Source organism: Eublepharis macularius, chromosome 11 (genome assembly GCF_028583425.1).
Source record: "Eublepharis macularius isolate TG4126 chromosome 11, MPM_Emac_v1.0, whole genome shotgun sequence".
Classification (NCBI taxonomy): domain Eukaryota; kingdom Metazoa; phylum Chordata; class Lepidosauria; order Squamata; family Eublepharidae; genus Eublepharis; species Eublepharis macularius.
Window position 1 is genome coordinate 12,665,148 of NC_072800.1, and position 18,788 is coordinate 12,683,935.

Here is an 18,788-nt window from a genome sequence, read left to right on the forward strand (position 1 = left end):
CAATTCCTGGCTTTTCCGCCCACCCCCACTAGCATTTCCAGCATCCAGTGGGAAGCTGGTTGTAAGTGTTGTTCCGTTGTATTACAGCTGCATTAAACGGCCAAAACTTATTTCAGAAAAAGGGGCAAGTACGCTCGACAGAAAGTAGCTTTTATCAGAATCCCATTTTGTACAAATATCCTAACCAGCTGGGAAACTCTTTTAAAGCAACTGACATTAATCATTTTAACTGACAGCAAGGGGCAAGAACAATTTCTATCACTGAGATACTTAAAGATCACATTCTGAGATACGAGTGAGATTCCCAATTGATACCCTTTTCCAGCCTCTGAAAGATGGGTGATTCAACAGCTAACGTGGGCACAATATTTGCCCACTTCTTCATACTGTAGTTCCATAAGGGAGCCTGATATACACTTTCCCAACACTCTATGTTCTTAGTACCTGAAGCTCATCTTTTCTGCAATAAAAATATTTTTAAAGTCCACTAAAGGAGACAGAATGCAGCGCTCACTCACACTCACATGCTCTCATCTTGGCTATGTAAGACGAATACACACACTCAAGCATTTTAACTTACCATTTGCTGTGGCTCTTCATTTTGCTTTGCAAGCTTCCACAACAGGTATATAATACTAAGCACTTGCTCCATAAGCTGCTGAGACCCAGGTTCCAAAAGATTTCCAAGAACAGGAGCCACAACTTTTGTAGGAGATGCTTCAATCCAACAATCAAGCAGCAATGGAATTATTATTTCAATAAACCGTTTCAAATTTTCAGGGGATGACAAGCTTTTTTCAGCACCACCCGTTACACTCACCAAAGACCTAAAAGAGATGCCAGAATTTCCTTACAAAATTACTGCATTTAAGCTGATCATTGTATTTAAGCTACAATCCTATATAGATATAGACGGTCCTGGACCTAAGCACCATTGGACACAACACAGGATCAGAAAAAACATTCATGGAACCAGACTACATAAGTATGTTTCTGAACTCTGGAATAATATTGAATTTGAATAGTCAAGTTGAAATAGAACCTGTACAAGTACATGTAGATGCTACCTATGTTCCTAACTCTACTGTCTCATTTCCTGTTCCCTGACAACAGTCCAGCTTTCTCAATTGCACTGCAGTACCAAGATTCCAGGTTGAGCCAGAAGGCAGGTGCCTCTTGACACCTATGAAGTCTAAAAGCCAACCAGGCAGTCCTTTGCCGTTTGTTTACTGGTGGTTTGGTTCAAATTTGACCTCTCTGCAGAAAATGCATGTTTGTAACCTGATTCTTTTCCTAAGGATCAACAGCTCCTCTCTATGATGAAGAAACCTAAATTGTTTTTCCCGACTTTGGGATGCTAGGTATGGAATAGAAGGGTGGATTCTTTAAATTTGTGGTATACAACTCAACATAACTTATTTGCCAGCCTCAGACTGCAACTAAGAGACATGTTGCACTTGTTATCTGGCTTATATATCTAAGAAGCCTTGGGTAAGACACATACCAATCTGAGACAACTGAGGACAAATGTTGTTTGGGCAACACTTCTCCTTTGCTACTGCTGGGGACTGAAGAGCAAACAAATTAACTCCCCATTGAAGAGAACCCAGGGGCAAAGCGCCATTTGACAAGGGATCAAGGTTGCTGCTTCCAGGGATCACATATTACAAAGATTCAAGAGGCAGGAGACAGACCAGTATTATGTATTAACTAGCAACAAAGCCCATTGTGGGGAAAAAATACAATGGGCTCTAGAAAGGGGAGGGCGGGCGGGCAGGCATTCGCTCCTCCTCTGTCACTGATTCCAGCTGGTGAAGGAGGGGAGTGGGCATTGTCATCTGCTCCACACTTGATCTGCCTGACCTCGGCCATGTGAAGGGGTGGTGGGCTTTGCTACCTGCTCCATGCATGATACATGCCGGGTAAAGGGGGGGCATTGCCTCCTGTTGTGTGCCTGACTACGGCTGGGTAAAGGGGGGGGGCAAGGCATTGATGCCCGCTTTGAACCTGATCCCAGGTGGGTGAAGGGAGGTGATCACTGCCACCTGCATCCTGCTGGGTGGAGGAACAGGCATTGCCTCCTGCTCTGCGCCTGATCCTGACAGGTGAAGATGGGCAGTGAAGGGGGTGCAGGCATTGCCACGTGCTCTGCACCTGATTCCACCAGGTTGGGGGGGGGGCAGGCATTGCTGCATGCTTGGCTCCTGACTCCGGCAGGGAGAAGACAGGATGGACATTGCCGCCTGCTCAGTGGCTTATTCCAGTAGGTTGATGAGGGCGAGCATTGCCACCTGCTCTGCTCCTTATCACAGCTGGGTGAAGGGAAGAAAGGCATTGCCTCCTGCTCTGCACCTGATCCCAACTAGGTGAAGGCGTGAGGTGGGCATTGCCACCTGCTCCACTCCTGATTCCAAATGGGTGATGGCAGGGGTATGCACTGCCACCTGCTCCGCCACTAATACCAGCTGGGTTAAGGCAGGGGAGGGCATTTCCACCTGCTCCACTCCTAATACCAGCTAGGTGAAGGCGCGAGGTGGGCACTGTTACCTGCTCCACTCTTGATCCCAGTCAGGTGAAGGAGGGCGGGCATTGCCACCTGCTCCGCTCCTAATAACTGCTGGGTTAAGGCAGGAGGCAGGCATTGCCACCTGCTCTGCTCCTGATCCCGGCTGGCTGAAGGGGGGTGGGCATTGCCATCTGTTCCGCTCCTAATACCAGCTGGATTAAGGCGGGGGTGGGCATTGCCAACTGCTCCGCTCTTTATACCAACTGAGTTAAGGTGGGGAGTGGGCATTGCCACCTGCTCCACTATTAATACCAGCTGGGTTAAGGCAGGGGTGGGCATTGCCACCTGCTCCGCTCCCAATACCAGCTGGGTTAAGGCAGGGAAGTGGACATTGCCAACTGCTCCGCTCCTGATCCCAACTGGTTCAAAGGGGGTGGGCATAGCCACCTGCTCCACTGCAGATACCAACTGGGTTAAGGTAGGGGTTAGGCACTGCTACCTGCTCCACATCTAATACCAGCTGGGTTAAGGTGTGGGGGGGTGGGCATTGCCACCTGCTCCGCTCTAAATACCAGCTGTGTTAAGATGGGGGTGGGCATTGTTACCTGCTCCGCTCCCAATACCAGCTGGGTTAAGGCAGGGAAGTGGACATTGCCAACTGCTCCGCTCCTGATCCCAAGTGGTTCAAAGGGGGGGGGGGATTGCCACCTGCTCCACTACTGATACCAACTGGTGTTAAGGCGGGGGTTAGGCATTGCCACCAGCTCCGCTCCTAACATCAACTGGGTCACAGTGGGGGTGGGCATTGCCACCTGCTCTGCTCCTAATACCAGCTGAAACTGGGTGTAATGCATTTAGTCTGAAGTCATGAGTAACTTTCTACATACGGCAGTATGTACCCAATCCCAAGTCCGCAGCCTGTAGGCTCTGTTGTATCAGAGATAGCACTGGGAAAGTCAACATCTAAACTGGCACACTATAATAGCATTGTTTCCTGGAAAACAAGTGGTGTTGGCATGGAACAAACAATTTCAACTAGTTTCACTATATTTCTGTATTCAGCAACTCATCATCAGTGACAAAAGATAAACCTTCAAATGGGTTGCTAGGACACAGTTTCTTACCTCAGCCGGAACGATGTATTGATTCGGGATTGCAAGCCTCCATTTTCACACAACTGGATGTGCTCCTGTCCCTTAGCAAGGTCTTGCCAATTAACAGACAGAGTGTTTTTTGGCATTTGGGGGCTGCTGTTTTCCCCTTGCAGCTCATCATCATCCAATTCACTGGATCCTTCTACCAACACATGGAGGAACTTCCGGAGCCTGAGCAGTACATTCAGCCTCCACTGCTGGGAAGTTATCCTACGATTAGGACTCACAGACAGCATCCAGGATACGTTCTCTCTATTTTTCACTCGTTTTGACAGTTGCTGATGAGAAATAAGCTCTACAAAGTTATTCAGCAAAACGCTACTACGATCCATCAAAAGAGTAGGGTGTTCCTCCAACAGAATGTCCAACACTTTCAAAGAATCCTCCTGAATTCCTTCACTGATGTGAGTCATAGCACTGGAGAGGTGGGCACTGACCAAAGGGAAAAATGGCGAGAGATGCTCAGCTCGTATTTTTGGAGCCAGAAACTGAAGGAGGCGGATTGCTGCTGCTCTTACAGTAGCATCCCTGTCTGTGAACACAGCTGCCAACTCACTCAGTATATTTGAAAGGTGTGCATCAATTACAAATGGGTACTGGGATAGCAGATCTTTGAGCCCCAATAGCGCACTTTGTTTAACTCCTGCACTGTAATGGTTCATTTGTGAGAGGAGATCCTAGAAGAAACAGATGGCATGTGTTAGTAACAGCTTCTAAAGTAATCTGCATCATAGACTTTCTAAAACCAAATCAATCATATATAAACAGTTGAATGTTTTATGCTCATTTATGATAGTAACTAGTCATTTGTTAACAATTAATAATACCTTCCCCTTTTATGAAGAAGAATAAAGCCTCGCTAGGACAGCAAAATCTAAGACTCACAATATTGTAAAATTGTAATCAGGTGCAGATTTAGAAAAATGTGACACTGATTTCAAAGGGCTTAGGCAGAGACATTTGCTGGACTTGTTGTTCCTATGCAGAGAAATCAATTTATCGCCTCTTGCCTGGGAGTACTTGAAACCAACTCCATTGGAATCTGCTCTGTGTTTAACACACAACGGACATCCTGTCCTCAGGCACTCTTACCTCTCCAAACCCTTTTAAAACCATTTTTTGTAACATCCAGCCAGAGGAAGAGATTTCACGAACGTTACGCCACCAAATACGGCAATGAAAACAGAGCTTACTTTGCTTGCAGGAGATGGCAAGTGTGTGAGAGCCAGTGCAGTGTAATGGTTAGAGCACCGGGCTAGGATCTGGGAGACCCAGGATTGAATCTCCACCCTGCCATGGAAGCTTGCTGGGTGACCTTGGGCAAATCGCACACTCTCAGCCTAATCTACCTCACAAGTTTATTGAGAGGATAAAATGAAGGAAGAACCATGTAAACTGCTTTGGATCCCCCACTGGGGAGAAGGGCAGGGTATAAATGAAGTAAAATACAGAAATGACAGGTGGATGCAAAACATAACCAAGTATAAGACACTGTGAAAAACACACCACTGAACTTAACGAAACAATGATCTGGCCTATAACAAAAACTATGAGCAGTCTCTAAGTTTCCCTAATCCTAGTAATGGCTGTTTGCTGATGTGAGCAGGGAAATATATGGAGCTCTTGTGCAATGTATTTCCCTGCTCGTATCAGTAAAAAACTGTATCAAGACTATGGAAACTCAGGACACAATTGCCACAAAACACAGTATTGTCTAACAGATGATACAGGGAGGAGGTATAAATTATGTTATACAGTGATACAGTTGTTGATCTTAATTAACAGACTAATCGTAACAGTAATGCTAACATTAAAGGGATAGGAGCATTTTGTTAACTGATAAATTATCTTAATCAAGGAATCGGAACAACAGATGGTTTGGATGCCTAAAAGTATAGCTTCATGGATGCTTATGTCCTGTTAAAGTTAGACTCAGAGATGCTACTGGACTCTGACTTAAGGAAAGTTACTACTGGTACTGACGTCTGCTGTACCTTTATGTTAAGCTTTCTGTTGTTTGTCGGAAGTATTGGGTCCTCTCTAAGCTGCTCAGGAATATGTATAGCCTTCGTTTTGAAATTTGTGTCAGTGGCATTTTCTAATCTAGGCTTCTTTCTCCCCACTTTCAGCTTTACTTTGTGAAAATCCTCTTGATGTTTCCTTTTCTTCGTCATTTTGAAACTAATTCTGCAAAAAAAAGATGGGACACTTTAAAGATGCTTAAACAAAAGAAGTGAACGTCATGTAACTAAAACAAAAGAAGTGAACTAGATGTAACAGCATGTAACATGTAACTAATTTAATTTAATTCATTAAATTTATAGCCCAATCTCCCCGCAAGCAGGCTCAGAATGGAGAACATCATCAAGTCATACAAATAAAATAAACAACACCGAATAGCATAAAACTATCAATGCTACAATTATAAAAACATCCCAATGCGGCGCTCAGCAACTGCACAGCCCAACTGTCAAACCCTCCAGGGCAGAAACAGCAGAAAGTGGACTACAGGTCCATGAAGAAGGTCAAACCTCCCCGCTTGCCCCCAGCAGGAGGCCGACTAGACAGTAGAAAAGTTTGTTGTATTCAGCCATTACAAGTCACAAACAACTAACAAAACAGAAACATAAGCTTGAATAAAATTGATGTGACATGATGGTCAAAGCATTAAAATTTAAAACTAGATACAACCATCAAACCATTTCCGGTTGTCAAATTCATACAGGACAATAAAAGTATACACAGTTAAAACAGTAAAAATCCCCAATGTTCAATGTTAATATTATCCCTTAAGCACAGCATTAGCCCGTATTCTTTTTGCAGCCAGGGCATATAAAGCCATTTTGTAGGATATGTTAGCATCAGAATTGGCCAATAAAACTGCAATCTTCTCAGGATCTCAGTGGGTACAAAGGTTGGGCAACATCTCAGAAAGAAATTTAGTCCTAGGTTGGGCATACAACGGGCAGTTAAGAATATAATGAGGTAAATCCTCAACTGCGGATGTTCCACAGGGACAGAAGCGCTGGTCCTTAGGTATTTTACTGTAGCAGCCTGCTAAAACTGCAGTTGGTATTGTTTCGAAGCGTAGGGATGTGAAGGCTGCTCTAAGATTATAGTTTGCAATACTAAGTTAGATGCTCTAGAATGATTGCACTTGAAAAGTTTAAACCAAGAGGCTGACTGACAGTTCAAGACCGCCTGTCTATCTATCAGGGCATCATGCTTATAGACCCAGTCTCGAAGATGACTGAGGGGTTTGCTGAGGGGTTAAGAAGATCATCAGGGAAGGAATATCTGTTTACTATATTATGAAAAAAACAGTGGCACACCGGGTCCTCAGATAGCATTTGATTAAATGACAGATATCTGAGTGTATCAGGTCCGGCTGCTTTGTTTTTTCCCCAGAATTTTAATACCACGAGGTGCACCCGCACCCTCAAAGAGGGCAGACCTGTTTCTGCTCTCATTAGGGCGACTGGCGCGCCCTTGGGAAGAGCCAGAATTCGACATAGAAATTGATTTTGGATTGTTTCAAGACTGGTAATAATATCCTCTTTCCATCCCCATGCCCGACTAGACAGATTGCCCAACCTCAACCACATCCATAAGCCTGGCAGAACATCGGTCTTACAGGCCCAGCGGAATAGTAACAAGTCCCACTGGGCCCTGAGATCTACAGTCAGAGACTTCCTTCAGGTTGGTGCCAGGGCCATAAAGGCTCTGGCCCTAGTCAAGGCTAGGCGGATGTCTTTGGGGCCAGGGATCACCAGAAGATGTTGATCAGCTAAACGGAGCACCCTTCAGGGAACATACAGTGAGAAGCAATCCCGCAAGTATTTCGGTCCCAGTCCGTTAAGGGCTTTAAAGATTAAAACCAAAATCTAGAACCTAATTTGGAATTCAACTGGGAGCCAGTGCAATCGGCATAAGTCAGGTGTTGTATGTGACTTAGACAGGACCGCCACACGGATATGTGCTGTTGCATTCTGAACCAATTGCAATTTCCAGAGCAGACCCAAGGGCAGCCCAGCACAGAGCAAGTTACAGTAGTCGAGTTTGGAGGTGACTGTTATTGGATCACTGCAGTTGGGTCATGAGTGAAAAGATAAGGGACAACTGCCTGATCTGGCAAAAATAGAAAAATGCAGACCTGGTAGCCACTGTGACCTGGGCCTCCACTGATAACAAGGCATCCGAGACCACACCCAGACTCCTCACCATCTGCACAAGGGCAAGTGGTGCCCCATCAAGGTTTGGGAGCCAGATTCCCAAACCTAATAGTCCACAGCCCAAGTGCAGGATCTCCATTTTCATGAGAGTTAATTTCAGTTGGCTCTGTTTTAACCACCCAGTCACGGCCTCTAAACTACATGTAGCAAGCAAAACGGTCATTTACATTTTTTTAAACCCCAAAATGAAATATTAAATATATACACGGATTTACTTCAGGAACCATCAGGAAGTGTAGCCATTAATCACAACTTTTGACAAATTATGCTCTGTTCTCTCCAACGATGGCCACTTTGAATATTCACATACAAACCTTCCTTTTTCAACACACTACAGCTCCTCTTGCATACCTCCCAAGCTGCTGCCCTCACGATGGGGGGGGGGGGGGCTTATCTTACTACCACAAACAAGTCAAAGAGAAAGAGGGAACTGTAGCATGTTAAACAGTCTTTCTCCCCTTATTATTTATGGCCACTGACATTTCACTGCTTTCACTTCTGGCAGAGACACAAAAGAATGGTAATGGCAATCTAGCAATAATAAGCATTTATGTAGCAGTTTGGAAAAGGGGTTCCTTTGGACACCATAGCACCCGCCAAGTCTTCAGGTGCCCGCCATGTGTTCTTAGAAAGTAGATGGGGCTTTTGCCCTGCAGGGCTTCTAAATGACCACGCAGGCTTTTTGAAAATGTTGCTTTGGCAGCAGCTGCCACCATATGTATCTGTGTGACTAAAGGTAAGCTGTGCATACGCAAGAAAACATTGGGAAACAATATGTTCATTTTAAAAGGTATTCTGTTACACAGAACTTCTGACTGAAGATTTACTGTTAGAGTTATGCATAACCTCATTCCCTGACATTCTGCAGTTGGCACCTGCCTCCTGCAGCAGCCATTTTACAGTTACATCATCACCATGTGTCAAAATTCTGAAGTCTGGGGAACATTAGAACAGTCAAAGAATTTCAAACACATCAGTAATTATTCTCGCATTGTTGGTAAACCTATGACTAGAGTGTTCTACTCAGGACTGCAGGTAAGAAGCTAACTTGACAACTCCTATACACACAAATTCTTCCTCACAAGATTTTTCATTTTTTAAATTTATATTTATTACCACCTTTCTCACTGAGATTCAAGGTGGATTACACAATGTAAATCAATGCAATCAACAGGATGAGATTTATGATAGACAATGTAACAGGATTAGGATTGCAGAAATCTGACACAAAGCATAAGTATTAAGCATGATGTGAAAAACTGTATTACATAAGCAAAAATACAATGCAATGAGAGCAAGAAAATGCATAGATCAACAACAAAAAATACATACTATGCAGTAGCATAGTTCAGTCCCATGTCCATTATCAAAGCACTTCCTAAACCATTCTAACATAACTTTACTTCTATATTTAAAAAAACCCTCTCCCGAACCATTCTATTTCACATAGTTTTGCAGAACACCAGAAGTGTGAGGATCTTCCTGACTGGCCTTCTCAAGCAGGCCATTCCACAAGGTGAGGCTACTACTGAGAATTCATGTGTATGAGGCAGTTATTGATCTTGCCTGTTTGCAGGGTAGCACCTGTAAGAAGGCCCGGTTCAAATAAACAAAGTTGTCATGATGGGACACAGGAGGAGAGGGAGTCCTGCAAATATGAGGGCCCAAGGGCTTTGAATGTGAGAGCCAGCACCTTAGATCGCGCCCAGTAACTGATGGGCAGCCAGTAGAGCGACTGTGGGATAGATGTACTATGCATGCTCTGGCTAAGTCCTGATAATAACTGAGGTGTGATGTTCTGCAACAACTGAAGTCTCCAAGTAGACTTTTAGAGGATAACTTTGTATAGTGCATTACAGCAGTTTAGTTTCTCTGTTACCATGATATGGATCCAGGTGGCCAGATCAGCGGAGTCAAAGTAGTGGGCTATCTTCTAAACTAAAATAAGTTGAAAGAAAATGTGTCTGTGATTTCTTCAGCAGTAAATGTGAGTCCAGTGTAGCCCCCCCTAGGTTTCTGACCGAGTCAGCAAGGACCAGCTGAACCCCATCAATAGCGGGAACGTAACTCGGCACTCCTTTGAGATATCAGGCTTCCCAACCTGTATTTACCTCTGCTGTGTCCAGGTTCAGTTTTGATTTGTTCACTATCAGCCATTTAACCATAGCAGTCAAGCAGTGGCCTAAGGCCTCAACCAGATCACCAGAAGATCTGGAGACACAGAACACATCTCGCAGCTTCTCTGGTCACAGATGGTCAGATGAAAGCATAACTCTTGCACTGGGTCCCTTCTTGTATGACCCCCAATTATATTCTTTTCCCAAATCATGGTTAGCCACAGTGACAGTCTGAGTTAAACCATAACTCTAGTTAAAGCCAGTTTTCTTCCTCCGAGTGTGTGCTTCGTCTCCTAACCACCAGAAGAGTTGTGTTCAAACCAAGGAATTTGTTCTTACAGAAGTAAAACATAGCTATCAACCTGCTGATACCTTGTTTCCAACATCATTTACATCTTACAAAAACGAAACGGATCTCTATCTTTCTAATTTCCTATATGATTTTAATGGACGTCTAGTTCACCGACACCTACATTTCCCACCCTCCCGCCAGCGCCTGCCATCTCAAGCGGCGCCGCGCAGACAGACGGGCGACGGAGAGCGAGGCCCGCCCCCGCCCCTCCAAAGAAGCGCCAACGGCCGTTCGCGCTTCTTTCGCTTCCCAACGGCCGCGGCCTCGGAGGCGCCCGGGGAGACCGCGCGGCGGGGAAGAGAAGGCGCGGAGGGATGCGTCAAAAGACGGCAGGGGGGCCCGAGAGCGCGGCGGGAGAGCAGCCGTGCCTGAGGGAACGGCCGCGCGCCAGTCGGCCGGGGCGGGAGCCAGCGAGGCGGCCCGGCGCTCTCCAGCACTCACCTCCCAGCCTCCACAGCGCGCCCGGCTCCCGAGCCTGAAACGGCCCGCCCGAGGCCCAACGGCCAGCCCCTCCGAAGAACTCCTTCCGGGGTGGGCACACGCCCTCCGCCGCGGCCCCCGGAAGTCTCTGCGGCCCTCTAGAGGCACGTGGCTTCACTCGGGAAAGAGCGCCTCCCCTCTCCAGCCTCTGCTCGGCTCTGACGCCACCTGCTGGGGCGGAAGAAGAAAAGGACGGCGGCGAGAAGCTCTACTGCGCATACGCGCTCGGGATTTCGAATTCCGGGCGGGGAAAGGCAGGCCGGCCTGCGAAGGGCGTTGGTTGGTTGGCCGAAGGAGGTTCGCCAAGGGACGACCCGGAGCTGGACCCGCCTGGCCGAGGGAGGACGGAGGTTCTCAGGGTTACCCGCAAAAGCGCTTTTGCCGTGAGGGTCTTCGGGGGTTCATTGCGGCTGCTTCCACCAGGGCCGGATCGACGGGGGGCGGGCAGGGGGGGTAGTCTGCCCCCAGCGCCGCCAAAGAGAGGGCGCCGGGCACAGTTGCCAGACCCGGGAGCGCGCCTGGGGAAAGGCGAACGGCGCGGGCAGCCTCCCAGCCACCCGCGCTGCCATTCGCCTTTCCCCACTACAAGGGGCACGCGGCAAGCCGGCCGCCCCTTGTCCTGGGGAAAGGCAAAAGGCAGCCGGGTGGCTGGGACTAATAACAACCGCAAATGTTATTAGTCTTACAGGTACTCCTAGACTCTTGCTCTTTTCTACTGGGACTGGAATGACAGGACCCACATTGGAATGACGGCCCCTGGGTGTGACAGAAGGGCTCAGGGACTGGAATGACAGGCCCCATGCTGGAATGACGGCCCCTGGGTGTGACAGAAGTTAATGCAATCAGTATAAAGTAAATACATTTCAATACACTACCATAAGGCTAACATATACATGTTTAAAGACATAGCATTAGCAAGTATCCAAGACATAGTCTGGCACACCCAGGAGCTGTCATTCCAGGTAGGGGCCTGTCATTCCAGTTCCCGACCCCTTCTGTCACACCCAGGGGCCGTCATTCCAGTCAGGGTCCTATCATTCCAGTCCCAGAGCCCTTCTGTCTCACCCAGGGGCTGTCATTCCAGTCCCCGACCCCTTCTGTCTCACCCAGGGGCTGTCATTCCAGTCCCCGACCCCTTCTGTCACACCCAGGGGCCGTCATTCCAGTCAGGGTCCTATCATTCCAGTCCCCGACCCCTTCTGTCTCACCCAGGGGCTGTCATTCCAGTCCCCGACCCCTTCTGTCTCACCCAGGGGCTGTCATTCCAGTCCCCGACCCCTTCTGTCACACCCAGGGGCCGTCATTCCAGTCAGGGTCCTATCATTCCAGTCCCCGACTCCTTCTGTCTCACCCAGGGGCTGTCATTCCAGTCCCCGACCCCTTCTGTCTCACCCAGGGGCTGTCATTCCAGTCCCCGACCCCTTCTGTCACACCCAGGGGCCGTCATTCCAGTCAGGGTCCTATCATTCCAGTCCCAGAGCCCTTCTGTCTCACCCAGGGGCTGTCATTCCAGTCCCCGACCCCTTCTGTCTCACCCAGGGGCTGTCATTCCAGTCCCCGACCCCTTCTGTCTCACCCAGGGGCTGTCATTCCAGTCAGGGTCCTATCATTCCAGTCCCAGAGCCCTTCTGTCTCACCCAGGGGCCATCATTATAGTCCCCGACCCCTTCTTTCACACCCAGGGGCCATCATTCCAGTCAGGGGCCTGTCATTCCACTCCCAAAGACCTGTCACACCCAGGGGCCGCCAGTCAGGGGCCTGTCATTCCAGTCCCAGAGCACTTCTGGCACACTCAGGGGCCATCATTCCAGTGTGGGGCCTGTCATTCCAGTCCCAGACCCCTTCTGTCACACCCAGGAGACGTCATTGAACTCAGGGGCCTGTAAATCCAGTACCAGAACAGTCTATCTGGGCCCAGAGACTTTCCTTCAAAATCCATTCCACGTTTTCTTTGCACCTTTTTTTTGCTCTAATGTGTTTCAATGGAGCCCATGCAAGTCAATGGGCATTCCAGGTTCGCATTATTTTCAATGGGCAATCCTGTCATTCGTTTTAGTACATCCCTCAGATATGTGGGCCTTGGGTTGTGAAGGCTTTTAAAGGCAAGAGCAAGTATGTTGAACCCGGAAGCATATAATGTATAACCCAGTGATACTCACTGTGTAGCTTCGGAGCCATATGTACCTCTTTCTGAGCACTTCCCCAATGTGGCACCTGCCCTATGTTTCAGGGAAATAGTTGGGGCTTATGGTTGGCAGGTGGTTTCCACTTTGAAAGAATGAATAAGCTGCAAGCCACCCTAAAATGCAGGCTCATGCCAGGGAGGGAAGTAAATGTGATTTTTTTGGTTGATGGTTGCCATGCCTCACGTGGGGTGAGCCACCTTATGCTGCCACCACTCTGGGACTTAGGATCCCTTCGGAAGGCCCAGAGTACCCTCCCAACCCTTCTGACCTCCGTAGCTTTAGCTTGGCCAATAAACAGGCATGAGAACCCAGCAGAGTAACAACAAACAAAAGGATTAATTTACAAGGAGGTCAGTTAATATCAAACAAGCAACCAAGGTGCATTAGCAACAATAGATGGGTGAAAGCAGGGTGGATAAAAATCAATGATTTTTTTAAAAAAATCAAAAAAAATCGGATTTGATTTAAATCGGATTTTTTTTAATTTAAATTGGATTTTTTTAAATAAAATGCTTTTTGAGGAAAATATATTACCTTCCAAAGGTTATTCCATCATGAAATAAAGATTAGTTTTTAATTATGTAGAATAAGGCTGTATATGTTTAATTTTTTTGGTAAATAAATTCCATTAATCCATTCACAATGTCATGCTCTTCCAGAGGTTTTTGTAAGATTATTGGGCAGTTTCTCTGCCTACAAGATACTATCACAGATGCTTGGTTTTGCAGTTCTCAAAACTGAATTTGTGTCAGCTCAGCAGAGATCACATGCCTCTTCTTCACAGCAAAAATGTTATAACATGAACAGAGTTGAGAAAAAGACCTTAATCCTATTGTTCTACAAACCTATGAAGACAGAATCAACCCCTCCAGTGCTAAGTTTCAAGAAGTTCAGTGAATAGAAACAATATTTTTCTGATTGTTTGGAGTGGAATAGATCTGCACAAGAAGAAACTAAGTGTAAGGAGGGAGGAGCAAGCAGTACAAGATGAAAGTGAAACTTTTTGAGCACAATACTGCACAAGTCTTTGGATCTTTTGTGTGTATGACCTGAGGTTTATCACATTCTTTCCTTGGAGGAAAAAACCTATAATGGCAGCAGGCCATAAAAGAGACCCAGTTTGGGAATACTTTAGTGAAGTTCCTTTACTTATTGGTAAGGCAGGCACCTACTTGCATATTAAAGTTATACCAGCAAGAATTAGTCTTTATGTAGAAAACTATGATTTAAATCAAGCCTTAATGACTAGTGATTTAAATCGTGATTTAAATCGTGATTTAAATCAAATCCACCCTGGGTGAAAGTAAAATAAACCAAAGGCCTTAGGGCGACTAATCTTCTCACCCTACCTGGATGAGGGCCTCTCCCCGTAGCAGAAACCTCCTCGGGCCTCCTCCCGGGGAGAAAGAATGGAGGCTTTCCCCCTCCCAGACTTATATAGCACCAGCCCCCTCTGTTCTGATTGGCCAAAAAGGGTGCCAAAACGGCCCAGGGGCTCCTGGGAATTGTAGGCAGGCCTACTCCCACTGCTAACAGGCTTCTGAGGCCTTGCTAGGCCTTCCTGGTACAGCCAAATCATGACACGAAAACCCCGTAAGTCAGCTGTGACTTGACAGCACTCTCCACCAGCGCCTCCCAGCCACCCACGCTGCTGCCAGCTCTGCGGCACGCTGGGACAGCCAGCTTGCTGTGGGGGCAGGGGGGCACCCCAGCGTGATGACATCATGGGAGTGACCTCATCACGCAGCGCCAGGAGCGCGGGCGCGCTATGCGCGCGCGTAGAGCCTAACTACAGTTGCCCTGGGCACTGGCAACCGTAGATCCGGCCCTGGCTTCCACACATTTGGGATAATGTGCTTTCAGTGCTTTTTAGCAATTGTTTGCAACTGGATTTTCATGTTTCTTGGGTAAGAGAGCCAGTTTAGTGTAGTAGTGAAGAGCGCTGGACTCAAATCTGGAGCGCTGGGTTGGATTCCCCACTCCTGGGCTTGAAGCCAGGTCACTTGGGGCCAGTCACAGCTTCTCGCAGCTCTCTCAGCCCCACGCACCTCACAGGATGATTGCGGTGAGGATAACAACACTCTTTGTAAACCACTCTCAGTGGGCGTTAAGTTGTCCTGAAGGGCGGTATATAAATGAAATTATTCCTTGAAGATAAGTCTATTAGCAGCTGCTAACCAGAGTGAGGTAAGGGAACCTCCACATTCAGGGACAGTAAACCTCTGAATGCCACTACCAGGCACCGTCGGGGAGAAAGCCTTTGTGCCCTGCTCTAAATTCCAGTTAGGAGGTTAACCCATGTTGATGCATTCAAGGGTAACAAGAATTTGTTTCTAAGTGGGATTCACCATGCAAATGGCAACAAGACCAGTTCACATGCAAGTTATGTTAAGTCAGCCTGAAGTAGTATCTGAACACAACCTCAATGGTTTCTTCAACTGAGTAATTGGTTGGCTACTGGGTGAGGATGCAGGACTAGATGGACCACTGGTCTGATCCAACAGAGCACCTCTTATGTTGTTAAGATCTAGTTGGTGGTTGTTACTGAAGTATGGGAGAAAAAGGCCCCACCAAATACAGAGCAAGAAACACAAAGAAGTGGTACAGCGGAAAAAGTACTTTTATCCAGGGGTCATTTCATAGAAAAAGAGCTGGAGGAACTCATTAGCATAACTTATTAGCATATTCTTGACAGCACCAGAAGTGTGTTGTTAGCATAACTGATTTGCATATGCCACACCCCATGACATCACCTATCCTGGCTGTTTTGGACCCAATCCTGGCCATTCAGGGCCGAAATTGGGCCCAAAATGGCAAAAGGGGGCTGAAAATGGCCAGAAAGGGACCTAAAATGGTCAGGATCGGGCCGCTGCTGAGTGGGAGAGTAATCCACCACCCGTCAGAGGCCCGATCAAGGCTGTTTCAGCCCCAATCCAGGCCAAAACGGGGCCAAATGGCCACCTGACATGTGACCTCTTTGGGGAACTGCTGGAACTGTGTTCCTGTGCGTTCCCCCTCGAAATGAGCCCTGCTTTTATCCCAATATACCACCACTATGCATCAGCGTAGTGAAGAAGTGTCAATGAAACGTGTAGGGGCAGTAGATTGGAAAAAATTACTTTTTCCACTGTAACACAGTTTTTTTTTGTTTCTTGTTACTCATATACACCATATTGCAGACTCCCATGCTGATAGAGAAAAAAAATAAAGATTTTCTGAAAATGGGAGAAAATTTTCCTTTGGTAAACAGTAAACTCGCAACACATTGACTGCTAATACTTCTTTCATCTTAGAAGTTGGTGTCTACATTTGATATCCTACTGATGTTTTGTAATATTTACACATACTTAAAAGCCAGTGATCAGTTGGCTAAAAATCTCTGAGTTACACTGTTCAACATAAGACAGTTTAATAATATTCCACTACTTCCAACCAATAGTTGAGATGCAAATAATTACTTCAGGCATGCCCAAGATTTTTGCATATGCAATTTTGGGGCTTTGGGTAAGAAAAACAGACAGTGCCACCCCCTGGTTATACGGTTTCCCACAGCCATCAGTTTTAAGTTTTGCAAGCAGTACACAGAAGCAGGCAATTGTAACCACCTCTGAACATTTATTGCCTTGAAAACCCTACAGAGTTGCCATAAATCAGCTTTCCACTACCGGCACCAAGCAGTACTGGACAGCTGGTCTTCAAGGGAAACGGAACTTCTGTGCAGAGTTTCAGGAGGAAGGGAAAGAGAGATCAAGCAAAACCAGCTGAGAACAGGAACTATGTAGAGGACTCACTGTCTTCCCACAGTTCATCTTTATTACGTTTCCATACCCTTCTAAGAAAATGCTCCAGGGTATATGATGCCGTGTTCGTACAGAGGGCAGTAAAGCCACTATAGAAAAGTGCTGCCAAAGGAGTTCCACGGAGGGAGCTGACTGGAGCACATGAAAACCTCAAGGGCAAAGGCCCAAGTAGTAGGTGGACAGTTGAAGATGGCTGGCTGATAGAAAAAGAGCTAAAGGGAATCCGAGGGCTGTGGCCACCCAGATGTTTGGTAACAACTACAATAGGTTCTACCAGCAATACTCACTCTGCAGCTCACGGACAGCCAAATTCACCATTACCATTGTCACGCTCTGGCAGGAAGGCCTAGCAAGGCCTCAGAAGCCTGTTAGCAGTGGGAGTAGGCCTGCCTACAATTCCCAGGAGCCCCTGGGCCGTTTTGGCACCCTTTTTGGCCAATCAGAACACAGGGGGCTGGTGCTATATAAGTCTGGGAGGGGGAAAGCCTCCATTCTTTCTCCCAGGGAGCAAGCCAGAGGTTCCTGCTAGGGGGAGAGGCCCTCATCCAGGTAGGGTGAGACGGCAGGCCTGGCAGACACAGGGACAGGGAGTTCAGTTACACTAGGGGCTTTTATTTTGCTTTCACCCATCTATTGTTGCTAAGGCACCCTGCTTGTTTGGTTGATATTAACTGACCTCCTTGTAAATAAACGCTTTTGTTTGTTGTTACTCTGCCTGGTCCTCATGCCTGTTTATTGGCCAAGCTACGGAGGTCAGAAGGGTTGGGAAGGTACTCTGGGCCTTCCCAAGGGACCCTAAGTCCCAGAGTGGTGGCAGCATAAGGTGGCTCACCCCACGTGAGGCATGGCAACCATCAACCAAAAAAATCACATTTACTTCCCTCCCTGGCATGAGCCTGCATTTTAGGGTGGCTTGCAGCTTATTCATTCTTTCAAAGTGGAAACCACCTGCCAACCATAAGCCCCAACTATTTCCCTGAAACAGGGCAGGTGCCACATTGGGGAACAGTGCTCGGAAAGAGGTACATATGGCTCCAAAGCTACAGAGTATGACTGGGTTATACTTTATATGCTTCCGGGTTCAACATACTTGCTCTTGCCTTTAAAAGCCTTCACAACCCAGGGCCCACATATCTGAACTCATTTGTGTATTTGGATACTTTTACCCCACTTACCTTCACTGAATGTGGCTTACAATATGAAAAAACAACAAACCGTTAAATACAACAACCCCACCAGTCAGAAACTGACCCCTTCTCTCACACTCAGGGGACGTCATTGAACTCAGGGGCCTGTAAATCCAGTCCCAGAACAGTCTATCTGGGCCCAGAGACTTTCCTTCAAAATCCATTCCACGTTTTCTTTGCACCTTTTTTTTTGCTCTAATGTGTTTCAGTGAAGCCCATGCAAGTCTATGGGCATTCCAGGTTCCCATTATTTCCAATGGGCATTCAAGCCTCTCCCATTATTTTCAATGGGCAATCCTGTCATTTGTTTTGGTACATCCCCGTATCGGAACTCATTTGTGTTTTTGGATACACTTATCTTCACTGAGTGTGGCTTACAATATAAAAAAACAACAAACCGTTAAATACAACAACTCCACCCGTCAGCAACAGACGAATTCATAGGGGAAGGAAGGAGAGCAGAGCAAGTGGCAAATACTCTACCCTGAGGGGAACGGCCTTTCCCCAGGTACATGTTCCAGCTGCAGTCTTCACACAACTGGTGCTCATTATTCCTTCCCACCAGGTGGGACAAAAGTCTACCATTTGCTCTCTTGCCTGTTCATAGGAAGGCCTGCAAGGCAGTGCTTTTCTGCAAGTTTTTTTGCTGACTCGGGTAGGGTTGATCTGGACGTTTGTTTGGAAGGGGTTTGGCCATTTTTTACTGTTTGCTGTACAGGTATTTTTCTTAGTGACGTAGAGCTGATGTATTAGGGAACCCGTTTTTAAGGCTGT

The 18,788-nt window shown here is 47.0% G+C and overlaps 1 protein-coding gene across 2 annotated transcripts in view; it reads right to left on the reverse strand.

Moving 5' to 3' along the window:
- Positions 1 to 10,876, reverse strand: part of TEX10 (testis expressed 10) — a 30,307-nt gene extending 19,431 nt beyond the window's left edge. For both annotated transcript variants that reach the window (XM_054991584.1, XM_054991585.1), the window contains exons 1-4: positions 10,803 to 10,876; positions 5,655 to 5,847; positions 3,631 to 4,337; positions 581 to 827 (exon numbers count right to left, since the gene is read on the reverse strand). In XM_054991584.1, the coding sequence (XP_054847559.1) occupies positions 581 to 827; positions 3,631 to 4,337; positions 5,655 to 5,834 (1,134 nt within the window). In that variant the 5' untranslated portion in view covers positions 5,835 to 5,847; positions 10,803 to 10,876. The remainder of the gene's footprint in view (positions 1 to 580; positions 828 to 3,630; positions 4,338 to 5,654; positions 5,848 to 10,802) is intronic.
- Positions 10,877 to 18,788: the final 7,912 nt, after the last annotated feature.